Source organism: Lampris incognitus, chromosome 15, assembly GCF_029633865.1.
Source record: "Lampris incognitus isolate fLamInc1 chromosome 15, fLamInc1.hap2, whole genome shotgun sequence".
NCBI classification, from domain to species: Eukaryota; Metazoa; Chordata; class Actinopteri; order Lampriformes; family Lampridae; genus Lampris; species Lampris incognitus.
The window spans coordinates 26,142,472-26,164,948 of record NC_079225.1 but is presented as its reverse complement, the minus strand read 5'-3'; the positions used below and the strand labels follow the sequence as shown (position 1 = coordinate 26,164,948).

Below are 22,477 nucleotides of genomic sequence, written 5' to 3'. Positions count from 1 at the left end.
GACTACCACCGCGGCGTTGCAGTATTTACAGGCATTGGACAGCGGCCATTTTAAATTGTTTAGAAAACAGTATTAAAAGTTGTTAAAATGTTAATTTTGGTGTCAGTTAGTTTCTTAACGGACATACTAACACATGTAATGCAATAATATCTCAATTGGGTATTTCCTTGACAGAATATAGAGTTTAAAAACCGTGGCAGTCAAAATGACCGCCCAAGGCCGTTCCGATAGTTTTTAAGTTCCGGTCGTTGTTTGGGACTTTCAATATTTATTTTCAGTTTTTTTTTAACATTTCACGTTTTATAAGCCTTGTTATGTTTGTTAGATTAGCAATATGTTTTCCATTTTGTTTTTCAGGTAATATTTTCACTTTTTCAATTTTGCTATATTCAAGTTCGACCATGTCTCTCTGAAGTTTAAATTGTTTAAAAATAGTATTACAGTTTTTAAAATATTAATTTTGGTGTCAGTCATTTCCTAACAGACATGCTAAAATATGAAATGCATTAATATCTCGATTGAGTATTTATCTTGACAGAATATATAATTTAAAAATCGGTGGTCATTTTGACCGCCCATGGTCATTTTAGGTAGGAGTAAAATCCCGGTTTAACTAGTTTAAGTTTTTTGTTTTTTTCAAATTTTTATCTAAGGTTCTACAAACGCTCAAAAACACTGAAGCAAGCTTGAGCTGCACGCAAGTTGCTTGTGTAGGGCTCAAAATGTGAGAGAGTGAGACAGTGTTGTTAAGTGTTGTTGGGGGCAGTCAGCGAGCAAGGCAAGGCATGGGAAGAATTTCACAAACATGACAATTTTTTCGCACACTGTTACCACAGTAGCACACTGCTCTTTTCTACAACTATGTGTGGAACTTTTGTGTCTTGTAGCATTGAAAATACAGACTTCCAAAACCAACACCAATTAAAACGTCTCTGTAACTGTCAAGCGCAGGACTCCAAGGTAACTATTATATAGTGTGTGTGCTTGTTTGTGTGCCCTCATGTGTTCCTCCAGGTGGATGCTATAGAGCATTACAAAAGTCAAGAGGAACGTCTTTTAGAAGAGGTAAGCAGGCAGAGAGTGTTGGTGCCGCAGCGCCCCCTGGGGATGGCCTTCGTCACCCTGCAGTCCGAGGCAATGGCCAAATAGTGAGTGCTCCTATCCAAGGTGTCTTTTTATATCTGGATGTGTTATGTCGCTGCCCACTGATTTTGAATGAAACAATCCCATGTCTCCAATACACTTGATGTAAGCCACTGGTCGCTCACTCTGTAATGTTTCTCATGAATTACTTTTGAAGATAATCTGTTTTCATCTGTGAATGTGTGTTATTGACAGCTGTCCTTCTTTCCTGTCAGTATTCTTAAAGACTTCTATGCCCTGGAGTGCGGGGCTGGAAACGACAGCAGCGGAAGAGCACCGGGTTGCTGTTGTTGCCGAGAGCCCCAGCCTTCGTCTTTCAGCAACTTCCTAAAAGTGAGGAGGTGGAGGGTCAGCTATGCACCTCACCCAAAGAATTTGTACTGGTAAGGGTCCAAACGCTGATTAATTATATATATATGCCCATTTCATAAACAACCGCACTGGTTAAGTCGATGTAGGCTTTAGGCGAACTCCAACCTACTCGCTGGTTTTATTATCCATCTCACTTTGAGTATTAGAAAATGATCACTTGGTTTTGATTTCACAGTCTAATGAAAGATTTATTCAGCAAAGTACACATAGCCAACATCAAAACCAACCAAAAACACAAACTGGTCTTACAGTGAAACTGCCCACAACCAGCACTTAACAGGTTTTAAATACATGCTTGCCTTTTCTGCTTCTTGTGTGTCCTTGAGCAAAACTCTTATCCTTATCTGCTCATTGACTGAAAGTTTATCTGGATAAGAGCTCCAGCAAAATGTTTTGAATACTAAAAAAAAAAAAAATCTAAGTCTAAAGTAAAGACTTGTTCTGATTTGGTCCATCAATAATCAAGTATTATGAGGTGGATAATATAATATGGTCAAGAACATTAGGTGTTGGAAAATGCTTGTTGGTGAATGAAGATGTACTCCCGCTTTTGTGACTTGGTCACCACCTTTCTGAGTTTTCCCAATAACCTACGATCTACACACTTGCCTGATTTTCTCTGTCCCAGGGATAATCTCTCAGTGCAGGGGGTTCATTGGTGGCTACGCTGCCTGCTGCTCAACTTCTTCCTCTTCTTCATGCTCACATTCCTCACCACCCCTTCCATCATCATCAGCACCATGGACAAGTTCAACGTCACCAAACCCATTTACTATCTCAACGTGAGACAACCCCTCCCCCTCCACACACACACACACACACACACACACACACACACACACACACACTCAACCCGGACATGGACACACAGGCCCTATCCCATTACGTTACCTTTAACCTGACCCCTTGTTTCAGAGCACTCTTGATTGGCTAGTGGCCCTTCAGAACAAGGGAAAACTATTTAACTATGAAATGGGACACCACTTGTACATGTCATCACTAGCCGAGTAACCAGCGAAATGTCACAAGAAGAACATGTGATCACCAGCGTTATCTGATAACCGAATCACTGTAGCTACTAGGGGTGTAAATCACAAGTTTCATCACGACACGATATTATATCGATTCTTTGAAACACGATATGATATTTGCTCATATCACAGTCTGTCGCGATACAATTTCGATTCGATTGCATTCATGGCCCTGCGATTGATGTGAGATGATATCATATGCCCACTTAACACAATCAGTTATATTTATATCAACTCACAAAAACCAACTAAAATATGATTTGACAATTTTATCCAACCATTTCAATGAGAAACAATCTATACTTTTTAATAAAAAGAATAAAAATGAGACCTTGTGTTGTTCTCTAAAGTCCCAAATTTCTCATGTTTCAGAGCAGAGCAGATGTTTTTCATCTGTTAACTTAAAGAGCCCTTGATGACCTCTCAATTATGAACATAAACTATGCACATCTATGCTTCATCACCTTGGCTTTACAAGGTTCCATCTGTGGTTTAGAGATATTTAACTTTAAAATGTTCACATCCTGTGTGTGTGTGTGTGTGTGTGTGTGTGTGTGTGTGTGTGTGTGTGTGTGTGTGAGTGTGAGTGAGTGAGAATGAGTAGCAAATTTCTCACACCTCTGTATGGAATTTCAACTACCATTTCATTATTCTCACAAATCACATATCAAGTGTAAGAGCAGACAAATACCTTGACATTAAATAAATTATTTGACTATTAATATTTGATATATTTTATCATGGGTGGCACGTGGTTAGTGCAGCCGCCTCACAGCAAGAAGGTCCTGGGTTTGAGCCCTGTGGTAGTCCAACCTTGGGTGTCATCCTCTGTGTGGAGTTTGCATGTTCTCCCCGTGTTTGCGTGGGTTTCCTCCAGGTGCTGCAGTTTCCTCTCACAGTCCAAAGACATATAGGTCAGGTGAATTGGCCATACTAAATTGACACTCGGTGTTAATGTGTGTATGTGTGTGTGTCGGCCCTGTGATGGCCTGGCAGCTTGTCCAGGGTGTCTCCCCGCTTGCCGCCCAATGACTGCTGGGATAGGCTCCAGCGTCCCCGCGACCCTGAGAGCAGGATAAATGGTTTGGATAATGGATGGATGGACATTCTAGGTGTAGCTTAAAGATGATGATGTGGATCGATATTTTCATCGATGACATTGGCTCATCGATCACTGGATTGATCCAGATCGATGGATTGTTACACCCCTAGTAGCTACATGCCGCCAGTAATTTCTGTTGATGTGAAATATCAGATATACCGTCTGTGCCACTCATTGGTATTCTCCTTTACATGGATGGCTTGCGAAGAATCAATTCTGATTTATTTTTCTTGATCATCTTATTGCATAAATAATATTCACATTTGCAAATGGAAAGGGATCAAACCTAAATGTACTAGTTTAAATAATTATCTTTTTTCATGTCCATGAAAAGTGTTAAGAATATGAACAAAAAAAACAAGAAAATATGTGGGTGAATGTCTCAAAGCCTTTTACTCTAATTCATTTTCTTGTTCCTTTGATCTGATTTGTTTCTCTTTTTCTTGAATGACGTCTTTGGTGTCCTTTTAATTATTTTTTGTGACATGCCTTTAACCTTTTTTTTTTTTGTAGTTTTTGATGTGTACAATGTTGGGAACATTTGTTCCTAACATTTTTTTTTACATTTTTCTTTTTTTTGTCTTCCCCCCATTTTCTCCCCAATTGTATCCGGCCTATTACCCCACTCTTCGAGTCATCCTGGTCACTGCTCCACCCCTCTGCCAATCCGGGGAGGGCTGCAGACTACCACACGCCTCCTCCGATACATGTGGATCACCAGCCGCTTCTTTTCACCTGACAGTGAGCAGTTTCACCAGGGGGACGTTGCACATGGGAGGATAACACTATTTCCCCCAGTTTCCCCTTCCCCCCGAACAGACACCCTGACTGACCAGAGGAGGTGTTAGTGCAGCGACCAGGACACATACCCACATCCGGTTTCCCACCCACAGACACGGCCAACTGTGTCTGTAGGGACTCCCGACCAAGCCGGAAGTAACATGGGGCGCTACGCCACCCGGACACCCCAAGTAAATGTAATTTCTGAAAAACAGAAAAAAAAGAAGTTTCTATCGACATCATACATAGCTATTTTCATAAGATGTCTGTCTTGAAGAATCAGTTAGATAATCTATAGCACACTATTCCAAATGAGTTGACACATTTTTTGCCTAATTATTTACGAAGAAGTACTCACACTTGTACATGTTTTAACTGGCGCTGGCAGCCATTTTCAGACTGCCTCAGCCACAGTTTGCAATGCATTTATTCAAACACTCGTTTTCGAACACTCGTTTTCGAGTCTGCATCTGGAAATGCTGTGTTTGGAGGGCTGTCAGGCATAATAAACCCTTTTGGTGTTTATTGTTAAAATAATCCAATGTCCAGTCTTAGGATGTTCATTTTGTTAACCTTTACTAAGCGTAACTCAAGCACTACATTCACGTATCACAGTCGTCGTTCTGCCGACGTCCAACCGCCTTTACGACTATCCTGCTCCGCTTTACATCACTCACACTGTCGCAGGCAAGCATACCAGTACATCTCCCCCTTGAAACTCTTCCCCTCTCACCATAGTGCAACTGCTCGACATTTAAGTAACGGTGAATCATATTCTGGCTCACTACAAAACATTAAGTAACCTGAACTAGAACATTACATTTCTGTTATTGAGTTTTACTGTTCCAACAGGCTACTTTTACTTTTCTTACTTTTCTAGAACTCTTTTTGGAACTCTTTTCACTTTACAGGAACAATAAGTAACCACTCATTAGTTTCCAGTTTTCTCTGGAACTCTTTTTTTTTTTCCTTCACACTACATAACCAGGAACTTAAAGTATTTCAACGGTCAATTTCTTGCCCCATACCCCCCCCCCTTCTCATTAGCTTTTTTTTTTCCCACAAGTCCAGTCTCTTGACTGGTTTACTGACTTTGCCGGACCTGGTCCGTATCAGTCCATCAGTGTCTTTGGGTTTACTCCTGCTCAGGACAGGAGGACCATTCTTTGGCCTTACTGGGGTGTCCGGCGGCTGGTCTGGGGTAAGTATGGGTGTGGTGTCTGGCACCAGTGATCCTGCAGTGGGCACCGCCTGGAGGTAGCGCCTGTTATGGCGCAGTGTAGCTTCCTGCTCCATCTCAGCGAGGTAGGACCTTGGTGTGACACTCTCGTTGGTCACTACTGCGGGTGTAAGCCAGGACTTTTGGTTGTCCAGCTTGGTGAGGACATGGTCTCCTAGCTGGTTGTAGCAGTATGCTTGTTTTCCTTTTTCCGCAACATCCTTGGCCTTGATGTGCTGCCTATTCGGCCACTTGGGTAGCACGTTGCTGTCGAGGGTAGGCAGGGTTGTTCAGATCTTCCGGCCCATTAAGAGTTCTGCAGGGCTAGCATCTGTGCTGTTGCATGGAGTGGATCTATCAAAGAGGGTCTTTTTGTTTTAAGATCCTTTTCGCTGTTTGCACTGCCCTTTCAGCGTGCCTGTTTCCCTGGGGATGGTGTGGGCTGGAGGTTATGTGTTGGAAGTCAAGCTCGCGTGCTAATTCTTTGAATTCCGCACTAGCGAACTGTGGCCCATTGTCACTAACTACCTCCTCTGCTATTCCATACTGGGCAAACGTACCCTTTAACTTTGTGGCCACTAGAGCACTGGTGGTCGTGGGCATGTGCGATATTTCTATATACCGTGAATAGTAATCTGAGATGACCAGGTAACTCTGCTTATTGTCAAGTCAAGTCAATTTTATTTCTATAGCCCAATATCACAAATCACAAATTTGCCTCAGTGGGCTATTATTGTGTTCACACAAGCCTACTCCTATTCTTTTCCAAGGTCTGTCTGGAAGGGGTGTGGAGATTAGTGGTTCTCTGGACTGCCCTCTTCTCAGTTCCTGGCATGATGGGCAAGACGAGACCTTGTTTTTGATTTGAGATGATATCCCAGGCCACCATACCGAGGTGTTTGCTCAATCCCTGCATTTAGTCAAGCCCTGATGGCCATCATGTATTCAGCCTAATATATCTGCTCTCAAGGTTTCCAGAATGACTATTCTGTTACTCCTCGTCAACAACCCGTTGTGTACTGACAGTTCATTTCTCATGGGGAAAAACTCTCTAACAGTCGGGTGTGTTTTTACATATGTGTTCTGGCCATCCAGACTTTGTGTACCTGATTAGGGCTTGTAGCTTGTCATCTGCTGCTGTGGCTGCTCTGATGCTGTCCATCTTCTGCTCTGTAGCTGGCATGCCATCGATGATGGATGCGACATAGCACTCTACATTCGTGTGTGTGTGTCTTAGCTGTTGTCTCTTTTTTTTTTTTAAATTTATTTCTGATTTTCCCCTTTTTTCTCCCAATTTAGTGGCCAATTGATCCCTATTTTAATTCAAACACCCACCCTCGTATTGCATGCGTTCGCCAACTGCATCTCTCCGGCCGGCAGTCTCGAGGGAAAGCGCCTCCCCACTTTCGTGACAAGGCGAATCCAAGCCGAACCACTGTTTTTCCGACACACACAGAGACGCATTCACATGACGAACACAAGCCGACTCCGCCCCCCTCCCGAAGACAGCGTTGCCAATGATTGCTGCTTCATCGAGTCCGGCCATAGTCGGATCTGACGAGACCGGGGCGCGAACCCCAGTCCCCAGTGGGCAACTGCATCGACACCAAGCCGACGCTTGCTGTTGTCTCTTGAGGCGTGACTGGACAGGGTGTCCGCCACAACCAGGGTTTTGCCGGGTGTGTACTCTGCTGTGGGGTTAAACCTCATCAGCCGCATTAGCAACCTCTGGCAGTGGATGGGTACGTTGTCCAGATCATTGGAGTTCATCAGCAGGACTAGGGGTTTGTGAGCCGTGATCAACTTGAATCCCTCTAGGCAATTCAGATATTTTCCAAACATTTCACAGGCCCAGATGCTCGCCAGACACCCTTTCTCAATCTGAGCATACCTGGTTTCTGCGTCGCTCAGACATTGGGAGCAGTATGCCATGGGCTTCCAGTCCTCGCTGTAGAGCTGCATCAGCACACCACCAACCCGTAGCTGCTCGCATCTGCAGAGACTGCCGTGGGCTTGTGGACATCGCAATATGTCCGGGTAGGTGAGGTTGTGAGGAGTACTTTGATCTGCTGGAATGCTGACTGTTGTGCTGGACCCCACGTCTACGCTGACTTGGACTTCAGCAGTTCATACAGCGGTTGGCCCACAGTGACCAGGTTGGGGATGTATTTCCCCAAGTAGTGCACCATACCTAGGACCCTCTTGAGCTCCTGAACATTCTTGGGTGGGGAGAGCTCATTGATGGCTGACACTTGGGCTGGGTCAGGCCGCACACCATCTGCGTCAATCTCATGGCCCAGAAAGTGTAGCTTTCTCTGTCTCAGTGCACACTTTTCAGCATTCAGTTTCAGCCCAGCAAACTCCAGCTGCTCCATGGCCCTCTGTAGGCGCTGGTTGTGCTCTGCCATGTCCATCCCGTGAACAATGATGTCATCATCCATGTACACAGCCATCCCCTGCAGGCCTTCCAGTGTTTCTACCGTTTTCCTCTGGAATATTTCCAGGGCACTGCTAATATCAAAAGGGAGCCCTTTAAAGCAATATCTGGCAAAAGGGGTGATAAACATTGTTAGTATCTGACTGTCTTTGTCGAGCGGTATTTGCCAGAACCCTGCTGCTGCGTCCAATGACGAGAATACAGTTGACCCCCTCAGTTCAGCTGTGATCTCCTGTCATTGGCAGGATGAATCTCTCCCTCTTAATGGCTTTGTTTAGTCTTTTAAGGTCTACGCAGATACGCACCTTGCCTATCTTCTTTGGGGCTGGCACCATGGGGGGCGCACCACTCCGTGGGCTCGCTCACCTTCTCAATGATGCCATTGGCCTTCAACCTTTCCAGCTCCTCCTTGACTGGCTTCATGGGAGGGATGGGGAACCCGTGTGCGGTGTGGACTGCATAGGGTTGTGCATCTTCCCTTCGCATTATTTTTACTTGCTGTGTCTTGAGCAAGCCAAACTCTCCGGTGCTGTGAACCACATTAACTCTGTTCACTAGGCCAATTTCCTGTGTTACTGGTTGGCTGAGTAAATTGCTCACACTCTCCTCTAACATAGACCTCAAACGTATAGTTGTTGTCCTTGTGCACCATGTGTGCTGTGAATTGGCCACACAGTACAGTCTTAGCCTGGTGTAACGTTCTCTCTGGTTTTAACGTTTTGAAGGGCCCCTCGCTCATGACACACACGTCGGCCCCAGTGTCTATTTTGAACATGACAGGTGTGCTACCTATGTCCAGTTGTACAGTCCACTGTTTGTTGCTTGAGAGTGTGCTATTAACTGAGCCCAGAAAGTAAGATGCATCCCCTTCACCCTCTGTGACTTCACTCATCAGTTTGCTTTTGCAAATCCTTTCCCAATGTCCTGTTTTCTTGCACCTGGGGCATTTATCTTGCTTCTTATGCATTGCTTTACCACATCTACCACACGTTTTGCCGCAGTCGTTGTCTTTGAAGCCCCTCTCCCTGTCTTTTTTTTTCCTGCCATTTTGTGTGCTTTGCATGCGCCTGTGCTACCTCCTGTATGGCGCATGCCCCCTCGACTTGCTGGCTAACCTGGGCTTTCACCTCCTCTATGCAACGTCATCTCCAGGGTGAGGTTCGGGATGAGTTGTAGCTTGTGAGACAGTTCCTTATCCTGGATTCCTACCACGTCCCTAATATGTTCCTCACGTTTAGCTCCAAAATCACAGTGCTCCGAAAGCTCATAAATGCCTCCACTCTCTCCTCTGCACGCTGCACCTGCTGGTAAAAACAGGCCCTCTCATGAATGACGTTACACTTCGGTATGAAGCAGGCATCAAACTTCTCCATAACCACCCCATAGTCCGTGCCCTCACCTTCCTCGAAAGTGAACGAACTAAATATATTTTCTGCCTTGCTACCTAATGCATAGATAAGAGTGCTTACTTGCACGCTTCCATCCTCTTTATCTAGCTTTGTAGCTGTCCGATAGCGCGTGAAGCATTTCTTCCAGTCCGCCCACTCCGCTGGTTTTTCGAAGCAGAAATTCTCCGGTGGATTAAACTTTGCCATCTTCTTTCCACCACTTCTGACACCATGTAATAAACCCTTTTGGTGTTTATTGTTAAAATAATCCAATGTCCAGTCTTAGGATGTTCGTTTTGTTAACGTTTACTTAGCGTAACTCGAGCACTAAATTCACCTATCACAGTGGTGGTTCTGCCCACGTCCAATCCCGCGCCATGTATAGAGAGTCAGGCCAACTTTGAGCTTTGTAACACGCGCTGTGATTGGCTGAGAGCCTGTCACATGCTTGACGGGCCCGTCACGTCAAGAAAATAAAATTGTATTTAAATACAGTACTTGAGTAAATATACTTGGTTACTCTCCATCACTGACTGTACATATCTTAGCACATTCATACCTACCTCTACTATTAATTCTAAAATATATCATACATACAGTATGTACATTACACGGCACTTTACTGCTTCTTTTGCACGTCTGGCTAGATGCTAAACTGCATTTCGTTGTCTCAGTACTTGTATTATATGCAATGACAATAAAGTTGAATGTAATCTAATATACTTATGTTCATGCCTAATAGTAATGTCAATAGTATGTGAAGAAATTACTATTGATGTCATTATTTTCGGTGCAGAATGCAGTGGTCAGTGGAAAGACAGGACTTGCATGTACAGATGAACAGCGCAGTTGGAATGCAGGGACATCAAAGAACTTTGAGCCTAAACGTCTTGAGTCAAATTAACTTCAGGCACCACAAGGCAGAACCGCAATACAACGTCAACTGTAAGGCTGTAGTGACTCAAGCACTCCCAAATACCCCACATCATCTGTCACACAAAGACTTCAGTGTGGACAAAACCCCTATCCAACCACTTTTTGTCCTGAAGAACACTTTCCTTGAAAAGTGTTATAATGCCTCATCATCGGCGGAGGCCCTCAACCAGAAAGAGAAAACCAGTAAGCGGAAGTAGTCATCTGTCATGTCAGCACCCATTGGCTTCTTAACAAACAAGTGGACTCTATACACGGCGATGGTCCAACCCCCTTTACGGCTATCCCGCTCTGCTTTACATCACTCACACTGTCCCAATCAAGCACACCATTACATCAGGAGTTCTAGATGAACACTACCCCTCCATCCCAAATAAAACTGGGACATCCTACACTACGCTGGAGCATGCAAAATGTAGGGGTAGGGTTAAGGGGGAGTATTGGGACTCGGGCATACAAACATACACTTCAGACAAATAACGTACCAATCATTCTTTCACACATTCCTGAAAACATGCCACTTAACTCATCAGAAGTTTCTAAATGTATACAATGTAAATAAATACGCCTTCTTTTTTTTTTTTTTTTTTTAATCTCTCAGAGTGCTGTAGTCAGTCAATTCTTCCCTACTCTCTTACTTTGGTCCTTCTCCGCCCTGCTGCCTACCATAGTCTACTACTCTACACTGGGAGAGGCCCACTGGAGCAGGTACACACACACACACACACACGCACACACACACGCACACAAATGAACACATAAATCAGTGGCGGGGATGGTTTTGTTTAACAGTAGAACAGGTCTTGAGCCAATGCCGTCTGTGTTGTCCTCAGGTCCGCTGAGCAGCTTAGTATGTTGCACAAGCTGTACATCTTTCTGTTATTTATGGTCCTGATCCTCCCCTCGCTGGGCCTCACCAGGTAATCCATAACATTGTCACTGTAAGACAGCTTCCTCGATAACTGAACTATTGATTTAGTTAATTGATGTAATTGTCCATACCATTGCTAAAAATGCAGGAGTGTTTGCGCGTACACACTGCCAGAGTTTTGGTCTCCGGGCGGTCCTGATTTTAATTTTCATTCGTTCCCATGCAGTTATAGGACTTAAGCTACATAAATATATTGAAACAATGCACCTAAATATTGTGTTGATTTCATTAGTGTGGCATTATAGAGTATCAAATAAAGGTTTGGGTTAAGGATTAAAAAAATATATATACATATCAAAAAATTAGCTGATTTTATATGTCCTTGTTTTCACTACAGGATCTGTTTTTCCTTGTTCATTTTTATCATTGGCCACCATATATTTTTGCCATTACAGAACTGTTGTACATGTGTAGAGAAAAAACATGGGACCACAAACGTAAAACTCGACAGCTGGTGTCGGCTCCAGTTGATTTTTCTGTCGCAATAATATGCTTTAGTGTCATCATACTGGCCAAGTTTTGAACTTCCACAAACAATCTGATTAAATCCTTGATGCTTGATGCACAGTAAGAGATTGAATACAAAACTGGATCAGTACAAGTCACATTTCTCTCCAAGCGTTGTATTTACTGTCTGTTTACCAGCATTCAGGCAGGACAGTAAATCTTCTTTGTAATATGTTGACCTTATCTGTTTTTCCCAATCAGTCTTGCAGTTTTCTTCCGCTGGCTGTTTGATAAAGAGTTTCTCTCTGGTGGCAAGTTGAGGTTTGAGTAAGTAATGCACACCTCTTTTAAAATGTTTCTCATTTATTAAGAAGGCACTGTGTAACAAAACATTCTAGAGCAATATCCTGTTCAGTCTGTATTTTTTTCCCTTGTTATTATTAGCAGAATCGCTGCCTGTCTTATGCAAACTTGTTTACCTTGGGCTATACAAATAAAATTGACTTGACTTGAGCTGGGCCGACCTCTGTTGTCTTCTATACTAATCCCCCACCACCTGTTTATTTTCCAGGTGTGTGTTCTTACCTGACCAAGGTGCATTTTTTGTCAACTACGTGATTACGGCAGCCCTGGTTGGTTCTGGGATGGAGCTGTTGAGATTGCCAGGGTTACTGCTATACACCATACGAATGGTGTGTGCTCGCTCTGCTGCGGAGAGGAAATATGTCAAACAGGTTAGTCTTGACATACCTGTGGAGGCATGGAGATGTTTAGGAGAGATGGCAGTGGAGTTTTTAACTATAGACTGTTTAACACAACCTTGGAAAGTGAGAGGATGCCTGAGGAGTGGAGAAGAAATATACTGGTACTAATTTTTAAGAGTAAGGGCAATGTGTAGAACTGTAGCAACTACAGAGGTATAAAGTTGATCAGCCACAGCATGAAGATATGGGAAAGAGTAATAGAAGCTAGGTTAAGAGGAGCTGTGAAGATCAGCAAGCGGCAGTATGGTTTCATGACATGAAAGAGCACTACAGATGCAATGTTTGCTTTGAGAATGTTGATTGAGAAGTATAGAGAAGGCCAGAAAGAGTTGCATTGTGTCTTTGTGGATTTAGACAAAGTATATGACAGGGTGCCGAGAGAGGAGGTGTGGTGTTGTATGAGGAAGTCGGGAGTTGCAGAGAAGTATGTAGGAGTGGTGCAGGATATGTATGAGAGAAGTGTGACAGTGGTGAGATGTGCAGTAGGAATGACAGGTGGAGTCAAGGTGGAGGTGGGATTACACCAAGGAACAGCTCTGAGCCCTTGTTTGCAGTGGTGATGGACAGGTTGATGGACGAGATCAGGCAGGAGTCTCCGTGGACTATGATGTTTGTGGATGACATTGTGATCTGTAGTGAGGGTAGGGTGCACGTTGAGGAGAGCCTTGAGAGGTTGAGGTATGAATTGGAGAGAAGAGGAATGAAAGTCGGTAGGAGCAAGACGGAATACCTATGCGTGAATAAGAGGGAGGACAGTGGAATGGTCAGGATGCAAGGAGAAGAGGTGACAAAAGCGTATGAGTTTAAATACTTGGGGTCAACTGTCCAAAGTAACAGGGAGTGCAGTGCGGAAGAGAGGTGAAGAGGGTGCAGGCAGGGTGGAGTAGGTGGAGAAAAGTGTCAGGAGTGATTTGCAATAGAGGGGTACCAGCAAGAGTTAAAGGAAAGGTTTACAAAATGGTAGTGAGACAAGGTACGTATATGTTCTGTAGTTTTGAGACAGTGGCAGTGATGAAAAGACAGGAGTTGGAGCTGGAGGTGGCAGAGTCAAAGATGCTAAGATTTTCATTGAGAGTGATGAAGGACAGGATTAGGAATGAGTATATTAGAGGGACAGCTCAGGTTGGACGGTTTGGAGACAAAGCAAGAGAGGCAAGATTGAGATGGTTTGGACATGTGTGGAGGAGAGATGCTGAGTATATTGGGAGAAGGATGCTGAATATGGAGCTGCTAGGGAAGAGGAAAAGAGGAAGACCAAAGAGGAGGTTTATGGATGTGGTGAGAGAGGACATGCAGGTGGCTGATGTGACAGAGGAAGATGCAGAGGACAGGAAGAGATGGAAACAGATGATCTGCTGTGGCGACCCCTAATGGGAGCAGCTGAAAGTAGTAGTAGTAATAGTAGTTTAGTCTTGGCATTGCCGATTTTAATACAAGTCCTCCAATTAGGCATTAAGCCACAAAAAGGCTGTACTTTTCAGTGTTCTCAGAACATGTCTTTATTCATTCTCAATAATCCAGGTAAGAAAATCAAAGAAAGTTGAATCAGTTCCTCTGGATACATTTATTGACAGATACGTTTGATCACTCATCTAAGTGACCTCTTCAGTCTAAACTGACTGCAGGCATCACCACCCTTATGCAACTGTATTGTTTATAAGGGTGGGGAAACTTTGATGAGTGATGAAATGTATGTGTCAATACATGTTGTATCCAGATGAACTGATTCAACCTTCTTTGATGTTCTCAGAACAGTTAAAAAGCATTGCTAAGCATAATACACAGTAGAGTACCAAAAAAGTGATATTATGAATGAAAATGAATCACTTGATAATGGAAAAAAATAATTACTCTGATTTCTAATCAGTCATATTTGAATAATCATGATGATTTTTTATCTCCATTTGAGAATCAAAACTTAATTATTTTACTCGAAACGTTTTTGTTTTTTTAGCATTAACATTTCAATTATGACAAATGCAATCACAGGTGTCCATGTCTGAGCTATTTTATAACATAACTGAAGCTGATTAAGTTGATCAGAACTGAAAACAACAACTTTCCCTTTTATATTTGGTTTTGCCTGGTGGTGGGCTGGATTATTTTGATCAAGGAAACGGTCGATATACTTCGAGTGTTGAACTTATTCACTGCTGTTTACTGCTGCCATCATTTACCCTACTCTCAATGAAAAACTGAGGTAAACCGATCTTTTCGCTGTCATTAAAAAAAAAATCCAGGATTCTTCAAATAATCAGCAGTTTTGTTCTTTTCTTTACAGAACCAGGCCTATGAGTGTGAATATGGAGCCATGTATGGCTGGACTCTGTGTGTGTTCACTGTTATCATGGCTTACAGCATCACCTGTCCTGTCATTGTCCCCTTTGGTGAGTTGTTAGTTACCTAAAGTATCTCAGTCCATGTAATTGCTTACTTGGGTTCCTAATCAGCAGTATGTATAATTCCAACAGGTCTGCTCTATCTGTTGCTGAAGTATCTTGTGGACAAACACAACCTGTACTTTGCTTACCTGCCTGCTCGCCTCGACCGCCAGGTCCATCTAGGTGCTGTCAATCAAGCTTTAGCTGCACCCATCATCTGTCTCATCTGGCTCTACTTCTTCTCCGTCCTTAGGACAGGTGAGTGACACATACATAGCAAACCCAGAACATTGTATGTCAACAAATCTGTTCATTCAGTACACAAAGCTCACTTTGGGACTTGCAAATTAATGAACAGTGCTTAGTTTATTGCTCAGTGTGACAAAACAATGGCTTTTCCAGATTGCAACATAAAATGAGCTTTCCCACGAACCAGGGGAGATAATTTTACAATACCTACATCTTTAGACCACATGCAACCACAAGCCAAGCCAACTTGTATTAACCTTTACCACGAGCTTGACAATTTAGAAATACCCAAACTGCCCCTCAGTGAACAGATGTAAACACTGATGCAATTTAATTACTAGCTTGTTCTATGAAAATACATTCTTTTTACAGCCGAGGAGGCGTAATTCTGCATAAATAATGTATATCTGCAAAAGTAATTTGGTGATTACTGCAATCAGATCAATCTGAAGGTTTATAATAGGAAATGAATGTTACCACACAGTAAGTACACTGTATGATACACCAATCAGCCAAAACATTAAAACCACCTGAGGCCACAGCCATCAGGGAATACTGTTGCCGTGAAGGGGTGTACCTGGTCTACAACAATGTTTAGGTAGGTGGTACGTGTCAAAGTAACATCCACATGAATGCCAGGACCAAGGTTTCCCAGCAGAACATTGCCCAGAGCATCACACTGCCTCCACCAGCTTGCCTTCTTTCCATAGTGCGTCCTGGTAACATCTCTTCCCCAGGTAAATGACACACATGCACCCAGCCGTCCCCATGATGTAAAAGAAAATGTGATTCATCAGACCAGCCCACCTGCTTCCATTGCTCCATGGTCCAGTTCTGACACTCATGTGCCCATTGTACGTGCTTTCGGCGGTGGACAGGGGTCATCATGGGCACTCTGACCGGTCTGTGGCTATGCAGCCCCATACGCAGCAAGCTGTGATGCACTGTGTGCTCTGACACCTGTCTATCATAGCCAGCATTAACTTTTTCAGCAATTTGAGCTACAGTAGCTCTTCTGTGGGATCAGACCAGACAAGCTAGCCTTTGCTCCCCATTTGCATCGATGAGCCTGGGGCGCCCATGACCCTGTCGCTGGTTCACTGATTGTCCTTCCTTGGACCACTTTTGGTAGGTACTGACCACTGCATATGGGGAACCCCCCACAAGACCTGCCATTTTGGAGATGCTCTGACCCAGTCATCTAGCCATCACAATTTGGCCCTTGTCAAAGTTGCTCAGATCCTTACACTTACCCATTTTTCCTGCTTCCAACACATCAACTTCAAGAACTGACTGTTCACTTGCTGCCTAATATATCCCACCCCTTGACAGGTGCCATTGTAACGACATAATCAATGTTGTTCACTTACCTGCCAGTGGTTTTAATGTTTTGGCTGATCGGTGTATGTGACATCAGTTCAATTTCAGCAAAAGAAAGGTATTCCTTTTATTGGTAGGAATTTCTGGAATAAATTGTCATTGTACAGGGTTTTATTTTAATAAACTATTATAGATTATAGTCTGTTGGTAAAACTATTAGGTGGCGTAATTAGGTGGAGTATTTCTATTGGCCGTGGTTGGAAATGTGTTTTGTTTTTGTTTTTTTTGGGGGGGGGGGTTGTTTCTTGATCAGGAATAAATGCAGCCAGCAGGGGTCCTAGTTTTTCCACTTCCCTTTCCTGTTGCTTCAACAGGAATAACAAACCTCTCTTTTATAAGTCAGTTTAAAGAATACATATTTTATGTTGGCAATGGTGTTCATCCATTTTTAAAATGATACTAAACTGTTACATAAATCACTCAGGTCTATACAGAGCTAAGAGATTTGTGCAACGATTTGACCCACTAAAATGTACCTGCTAGGTGCTCACACACAGAGATGAGCAAACACACAGCAAAAACACCATTGGATGTATCTGTGGGGTGATATGCTATGCATGCTTTATCAATTGAGTCAATATAATCTTCTGAGGGGTGGTGTTAACTGAAATGTTTTGATGATCTCAGGCTTTAGCACTGACATATCGCTGTTCACCCTGGTGGTCCTGTGTGTTACTGTCTTCATCTGCATCAGCTACACCTGCTTTGGTCACTTCAAGTACCTCAGTCCAAACAACTATGCAGTGAGTTTCTTCAATGTGTGTGTGTGTGTGTGTGTGTGCGCACGTGCGTGTGTGTGTGCGTGCGCATGCATGCATTTATTCTTCCATGCGTGTGTTTGCATCCTCAACCCTTACCTCTGTATGTAACTTTTCAGGTGAAGGAGGATGATGACGAGACAATAGATGAAGTAGCAGAGAATACCCTGGTAAGTGTACATGTTCTATCGCAACTTTTATATCCATTTTTTACAGCTCTTCTAAGACTAAGGGCCCTGTTTAAACTATCTATAGCACATGGCCTAAAGCACATGGTGCAAGTGCAATTATGGCATGTCCAAATTCACGTTTGCCAGTTAAACAGCACATAATCTGGGTGTAAAATAAGGTACAGGGTGCAAAGAAGTTGTACTTAGTTTCTTAATTAATCACAGGTATATTTGGGCGTAACATGAATTAAACCAATCAGAATGTCATCTCCCATTCTCGTGGCATGGTGGCACAGTGGTTAGCGCAGTCGCCTCAAAGCAAGAAGGTCCTGGGTTCAAGCCCGAGGTGGTCCAACCTTAGGGGTCGTCCCGGGTTGTCCTCGGTGTGGAGTTTGCATGTTCTCCCCGTGTCTGCGTGGGTTTCCTCTGGGTGCTCAAGTTTCCTCCCACAGTCCAAAGACATGTAGGTCAGGTGAATTGGCCATACTAAATTGTCCCTAGGTGTGTATGTGTGTGGGTCGGCCCTGTGATGGCCTGGCAGCCTGTCCAGGGTGTCTCCCCGCTTGCTGCCTAATGACTGCTGGGATAAGCTCCAGCATCCCCGCGACCCTGAGTAGGGATAAGCAGCTTGGATAATGGATGGATCTACCCACCATTCTCTTAAAAGCTAGATGTGCTTGCACCTTGGCGCATTGCTATTTGAATGGCAGATTCAGCAAGTTGGAGAAGTGAATGGTTTTCTGCTGAGGAAACGGATCTGCTCTTGCACAAAGTGAAAGCGCCTGAGCAGACCATCTATGGGAGCACCAGGAATCTACCAAAGCTCGGATTCCATTGTGACATTTATTTTTCAAATGTCGTGATGTACACAATAATAATCTTTCACATTGTAATGTTTTTAGTTGCAACCCTCTGCATGTTTGTGCGTTACTGCACATCCCTGTGTGTGTGAGCAGAATGTACGCATGTTGTGCACCCACCTATGTAGGCACATCTTACTATCTGAATAATGCACCCTTTAAGTAGCAGGAAAATACTGCGCCATGGACTTTAGACCAGGTTTTTGTTGGTCAATGGCGCAATCGCTTTTCACTGCCTTGAGATAGCAATGTGCCAAAAATGCACCTGACCACACCACTGACCACACCACATTTTAAGACCAACATGGCCATGGGCAATCAGATAGGCACAAGTACATTTGCGATTTAAACAATGTGGGTACTGGGTGGGAAAATTACTATTGCATCAGTCGAAAACTAGCAATGACACTTGCGTTGCGCTTGCACCGGGTGTAAGTTAGGGCCCTAAAGCTTAGCTGGAAGTCCTGTTGGCCTGTCTTTTGCTCATAAAGTGTTATGCACTACTTTCACTTCAGCCATAAAACCAATGTGATGAAGGATGGAGCTCAGTCTATTGCTGAAGCTTAACAAATCAGGATATTGGACCATGATAATGTCACACTTCACTTCTACTTCATATAGCTTTAGTACTTCTGTACTGTATGTCCACAGGTCTACCTTCCAAGAGTGCTCAGTCCTGACTCCCCCTCCACCTCTCCAGGGATGCCAAGCTCTCCGCAGTGCTATGGCTCTACAGAAGCCAGCCCAACCCACTGCTCCAGCCCTGTGAACGATGACCTCCTGGAACCCTGAACCTGCTAGACTAGAGCGCCAAGTCACAGCTCTGGTGATTACCTTTGAGTGCTGAATAGGAATCCTCTAACGTAGACCATGATATCAGTGCTTGAGGTGAGATCCCCACTTGAAGCAAAATCTACCCAACTCTGTAAACAGACAACACTGACTGTCTCCTAGGAGGGAGTCCCAGGTGATGCTGCAGAGGGGATTTACATAGGTTTCAATGCCTGGAGCTGCACTAACCAACAAAGAAAACATGGCAATTATAGACATCTTAACCATCTCAAACCTTCTCTAAACCTCTTTTGGGAAAGGTATGAGAGGCGAAAGAATCATTGAAGACATTGGGTCAAGGATATACTCCACTCTTCAGGGAAGATGACAAACGGAAGGAGTTAGTAGGACCAGATGAACAGCCATAAGCAGCCAGCTTCACCAAATAACAAGCCTTGACAGTCTTATATAAATATTTCCCCCCGTTAAGCACAGTTAATGCTACAGTCCTGAAGATTGATGTTTCTGACACCCACTTACTGTCCTCACTGACATTACAATGCAGTGATACTGGTAATGGCAGTGGTGTCTGGTCAGTCCATATCCCATAGAGTTGTTCGAAATAAGTTACTGGTGTTTTTGTGTAAGCACCTGCTCCAATTCTGATCAAAAAACACGATCAATCAGAGTTTTAGGTATTGATGTCGGTAAAGTTACTTTATAGGCTAACCTTGCTCTGCCGTATTTGCTTGTTAGCTAAAACAATTTGGCCTCCTCAACTTTGATGCTACGTGCCTTATTCTTACTTATATTTGCATGCTGTGGTGAAGAGATAAATTTCAATCAATCAAGTTGCATTTTATATAGTGCTTCTCTAGCTGCAATGTACCATATCATTTTTTCTTGGGAAGTCCCACCTGGCAGCAGCCATAAAAATGAGCAATTACAAAAGCATTCATGATTTGGATATTCATGGATTAGCTATCATCTTGAACGTGCCAGTGATACAAAGTAACAAAAAGGACTTTTATTTGTACGTGTATTCACAAGATTGTAGATTTAGAATATTGTAGTTGCCTATAAAAAAAAACTGCTAACAATGACCAGTCAGTCCACCAAAGAATGTTAAGCCAAAAGTTTCCCTGTCAAACAAGGTATGAGAGTCATGCCAAAGACCTTTCTTCTTCCAGTGACTCCAAAATACTTGCTGCATGTGCACTTATTATAAAAATGATATGATCAAAAAATGTCAGTCAGCCAGTCAGAGATGAGGTGGGAAACAGACCTTCCTCTGGTTCTGTAATATTGTTTATCTAGGTCTTAGTGACCTTTGACCTCTATTGTGCCTTGTTGAAGCCAGTGGACAGCTCCTGATAAGGAACAACCTCTTGGCAAATATTAATATATCTGTTTGGGGTCTCGTCCATCTACAGAGGTCCGTTTTGTGTTTATTGACAAGTGCCTTTTTTCTTTTAACATTTGGAAGCATTTATGTTGGAGTGTGTAGGAACACTTTTATGAACAAGCTGTCCATTATTTTTATCTTCTCTCTAGAAAACCGATAGAGAACCGCTTTGCTCAAATCAGCATCAGGGGGACCACTATTTAGAAAGAAACTGTACAGAAGGAATCAAAAGTCAAATTTTATTCACACAAAAATGTTTTATCTAATGTACTGGTTTTTAAAATGATTTGTTTCTTAAGAAACTAAAGCAAATTGAAAATGCCTTGAAAATGCCTTGCCTTTCAGAAGTTCTTGGACCTGTCGATGGGGACACAATCGAACAAAAACCATGTCACATCTGTTATGAGCTCAGTGTTATCATACGACGGCATGACTCCGTGTTAAGGATCATTGGCACAAAGTTGAAGATGCTTTTCGATAATGCTTTTTTTTCTTTTTTTTTCATATGCTACCTATTTTCCCCTGTATAGGTAGTACAGCTTCATGGGTTGTGTGTGTTCCTCATCAGCGGGAGGTGCTGTTGAGCTTCGTTACCTAAAGCGCCTAATAAAAATAGTCACAAAGATGTGGAAAATGGAAAGACGTGCCCTGTTGCATTGAACACTTCCAACTCATTTTGACACTCGTGTGACAGCTGCAGAAACTCCACCTCCTCACCTGATCATTCACTATTGTCCAACTTCCTGTTCCTGTTCCTTGTTTTCTTTGTTCTGCCCTTTTCCCCTTTCCCACCACGGTACCTACCCCGGCTGAGAAATAGCACTGGTGTCATTAAAGTATTTTTAGGGGGTTAGAGCAGTTAGCACAGTTGTTAAATATGGGTAATGAAGTGCTAAGCTAAATACATATCTAGGCTATAAGAGGGGGTTTTGTTCGTTGGATTAGGATCAGTGTTCCCTAATAGAGGTTCACATTAGTTCTTGAAATGAATAGTGAGAATCGGGAACAGTAGCTACAGAAATGGTTCTTAATGGCTTAAGCAACAAATGAGCAGTTCCTTTATTTAACAACTGGCCACTTTTCTTTTCGTTATGCCTCACTAATTAGTTGTGATGTATACATGTGTACACATTCACTCGCAGGCGTCAGCACCCCTGAAAGCCTCTTAATTTAACACGATGTAATCGGCAAAACCCCTTAAGCCCAGCGGACACCTTAAGAGTGCAGCCTGGCAATCACGGTCTCATTCATAGAGAAAGACAAAACATTAAAGTCCAGTTCACCGTGTGCTTTGCCTGATGGTTATGAAACAACAAGCTGCAGAGGCTGAAACAACGATTGGAAAAATACAGCAAAGAAATATTGGAACACATACCCAGCCCTGATTTATGGGCACATGCACACAAGCCTGTATGCATTTTCAAGACCATCATACACAATGTCTACATATCTGCTGACAAATGCATCTGGTGTTTAGGTGCAACTTGTAAACCTCATCATTTGTCTACAAAGTGGTGTCTGAGAGTTGAATCAATTTGCATTTAACATTGTCTTCAGCAAGATTTTGATTTTCATGAGATGTGATCATCGGAGGTCGTGTTGTAGAACGGCCTCTTTCAGGTTTTTATCTTGATTTCTCCATTTGTACATGGCTCATGCACAAGTGTTATCTCAATTGCATGAGGATGTGTGACCTGGTAATTAAAGGTTCTCCCATAACACTAACTGACATCCCACTGTGCAGTAATTGAGGTAACGGCCAACAATCTTGACAAGTTTGTAATGGAAATCCAGCGATTGCATAAACGCACGCCACATGAATCCCATAAGAGACCAAGAGAGGGATTTGAAAAGACATACCTCACCAGGATCACATGAGAAAGCTGTGTAGGGTCAGGATGCTGGGGCACTAATAACTTGCAGACCCACTCATAGGGGCTCTGAGGATGAGCTGGG

General features: G+C 43.2%; 1 protein-coding gene across 1 annotated transcript in view; it reads left to right on the top strand.

Annotated features, from left to right (window-relative positions):
- Positions 1–22,230, top strand: part of tmem63a (transmembrane protein 63A) — a 32,510-nt gene extending 10,280 nt beyond the window's left edge. The window contains exons 12-23 of the mRNA XM_056294289.1: positions 1,015–1,148; positions 1,359–1,526; positions 2,144–2,297; positions 11,007–11,113; positions 11,239–11,325; positions 12,045–12,110; positions 12,355–12,517; positions 14,829–14,934; positions 15,019–15,186; positions 17,185–17,300; positions 17,435–17,485; positions 18,997–22,230. Coding sequence (XP_056150264.1) covers positions 1,015–1,148; positions 1,359–1,526; positions 2,144–2,297; positions 11,007–11,113; positions 11,239–11,325; positions 12,045–12,110; positions 12,355–12,517; positions 14,829–14,934; positions 15,019–15,186; positions 17,185–17,300; positions 17,435–17,485; positions 18,997–19,137 — 1,461 coding nt within the window. The 3' untranslated portion in view covers positions 19,138–22,230. The remainder of the gene's footprint in view (positions 1–1,014; positions 1,149–1,358; positions 1,527–2,143; positions 2,298–11,006; positions 11,114–11,238; positions 11,326–12,044; positions 12,111–12,354; positions 12,518–14,828; positions 14,935–15,018; positions 15,187–17,184; positions 17,301–17,434; positions 17,486–18,996) is intronic.
- The last annotated feature ends 247 nt before the right edge of the window (positions 22,231–22,477 follow it).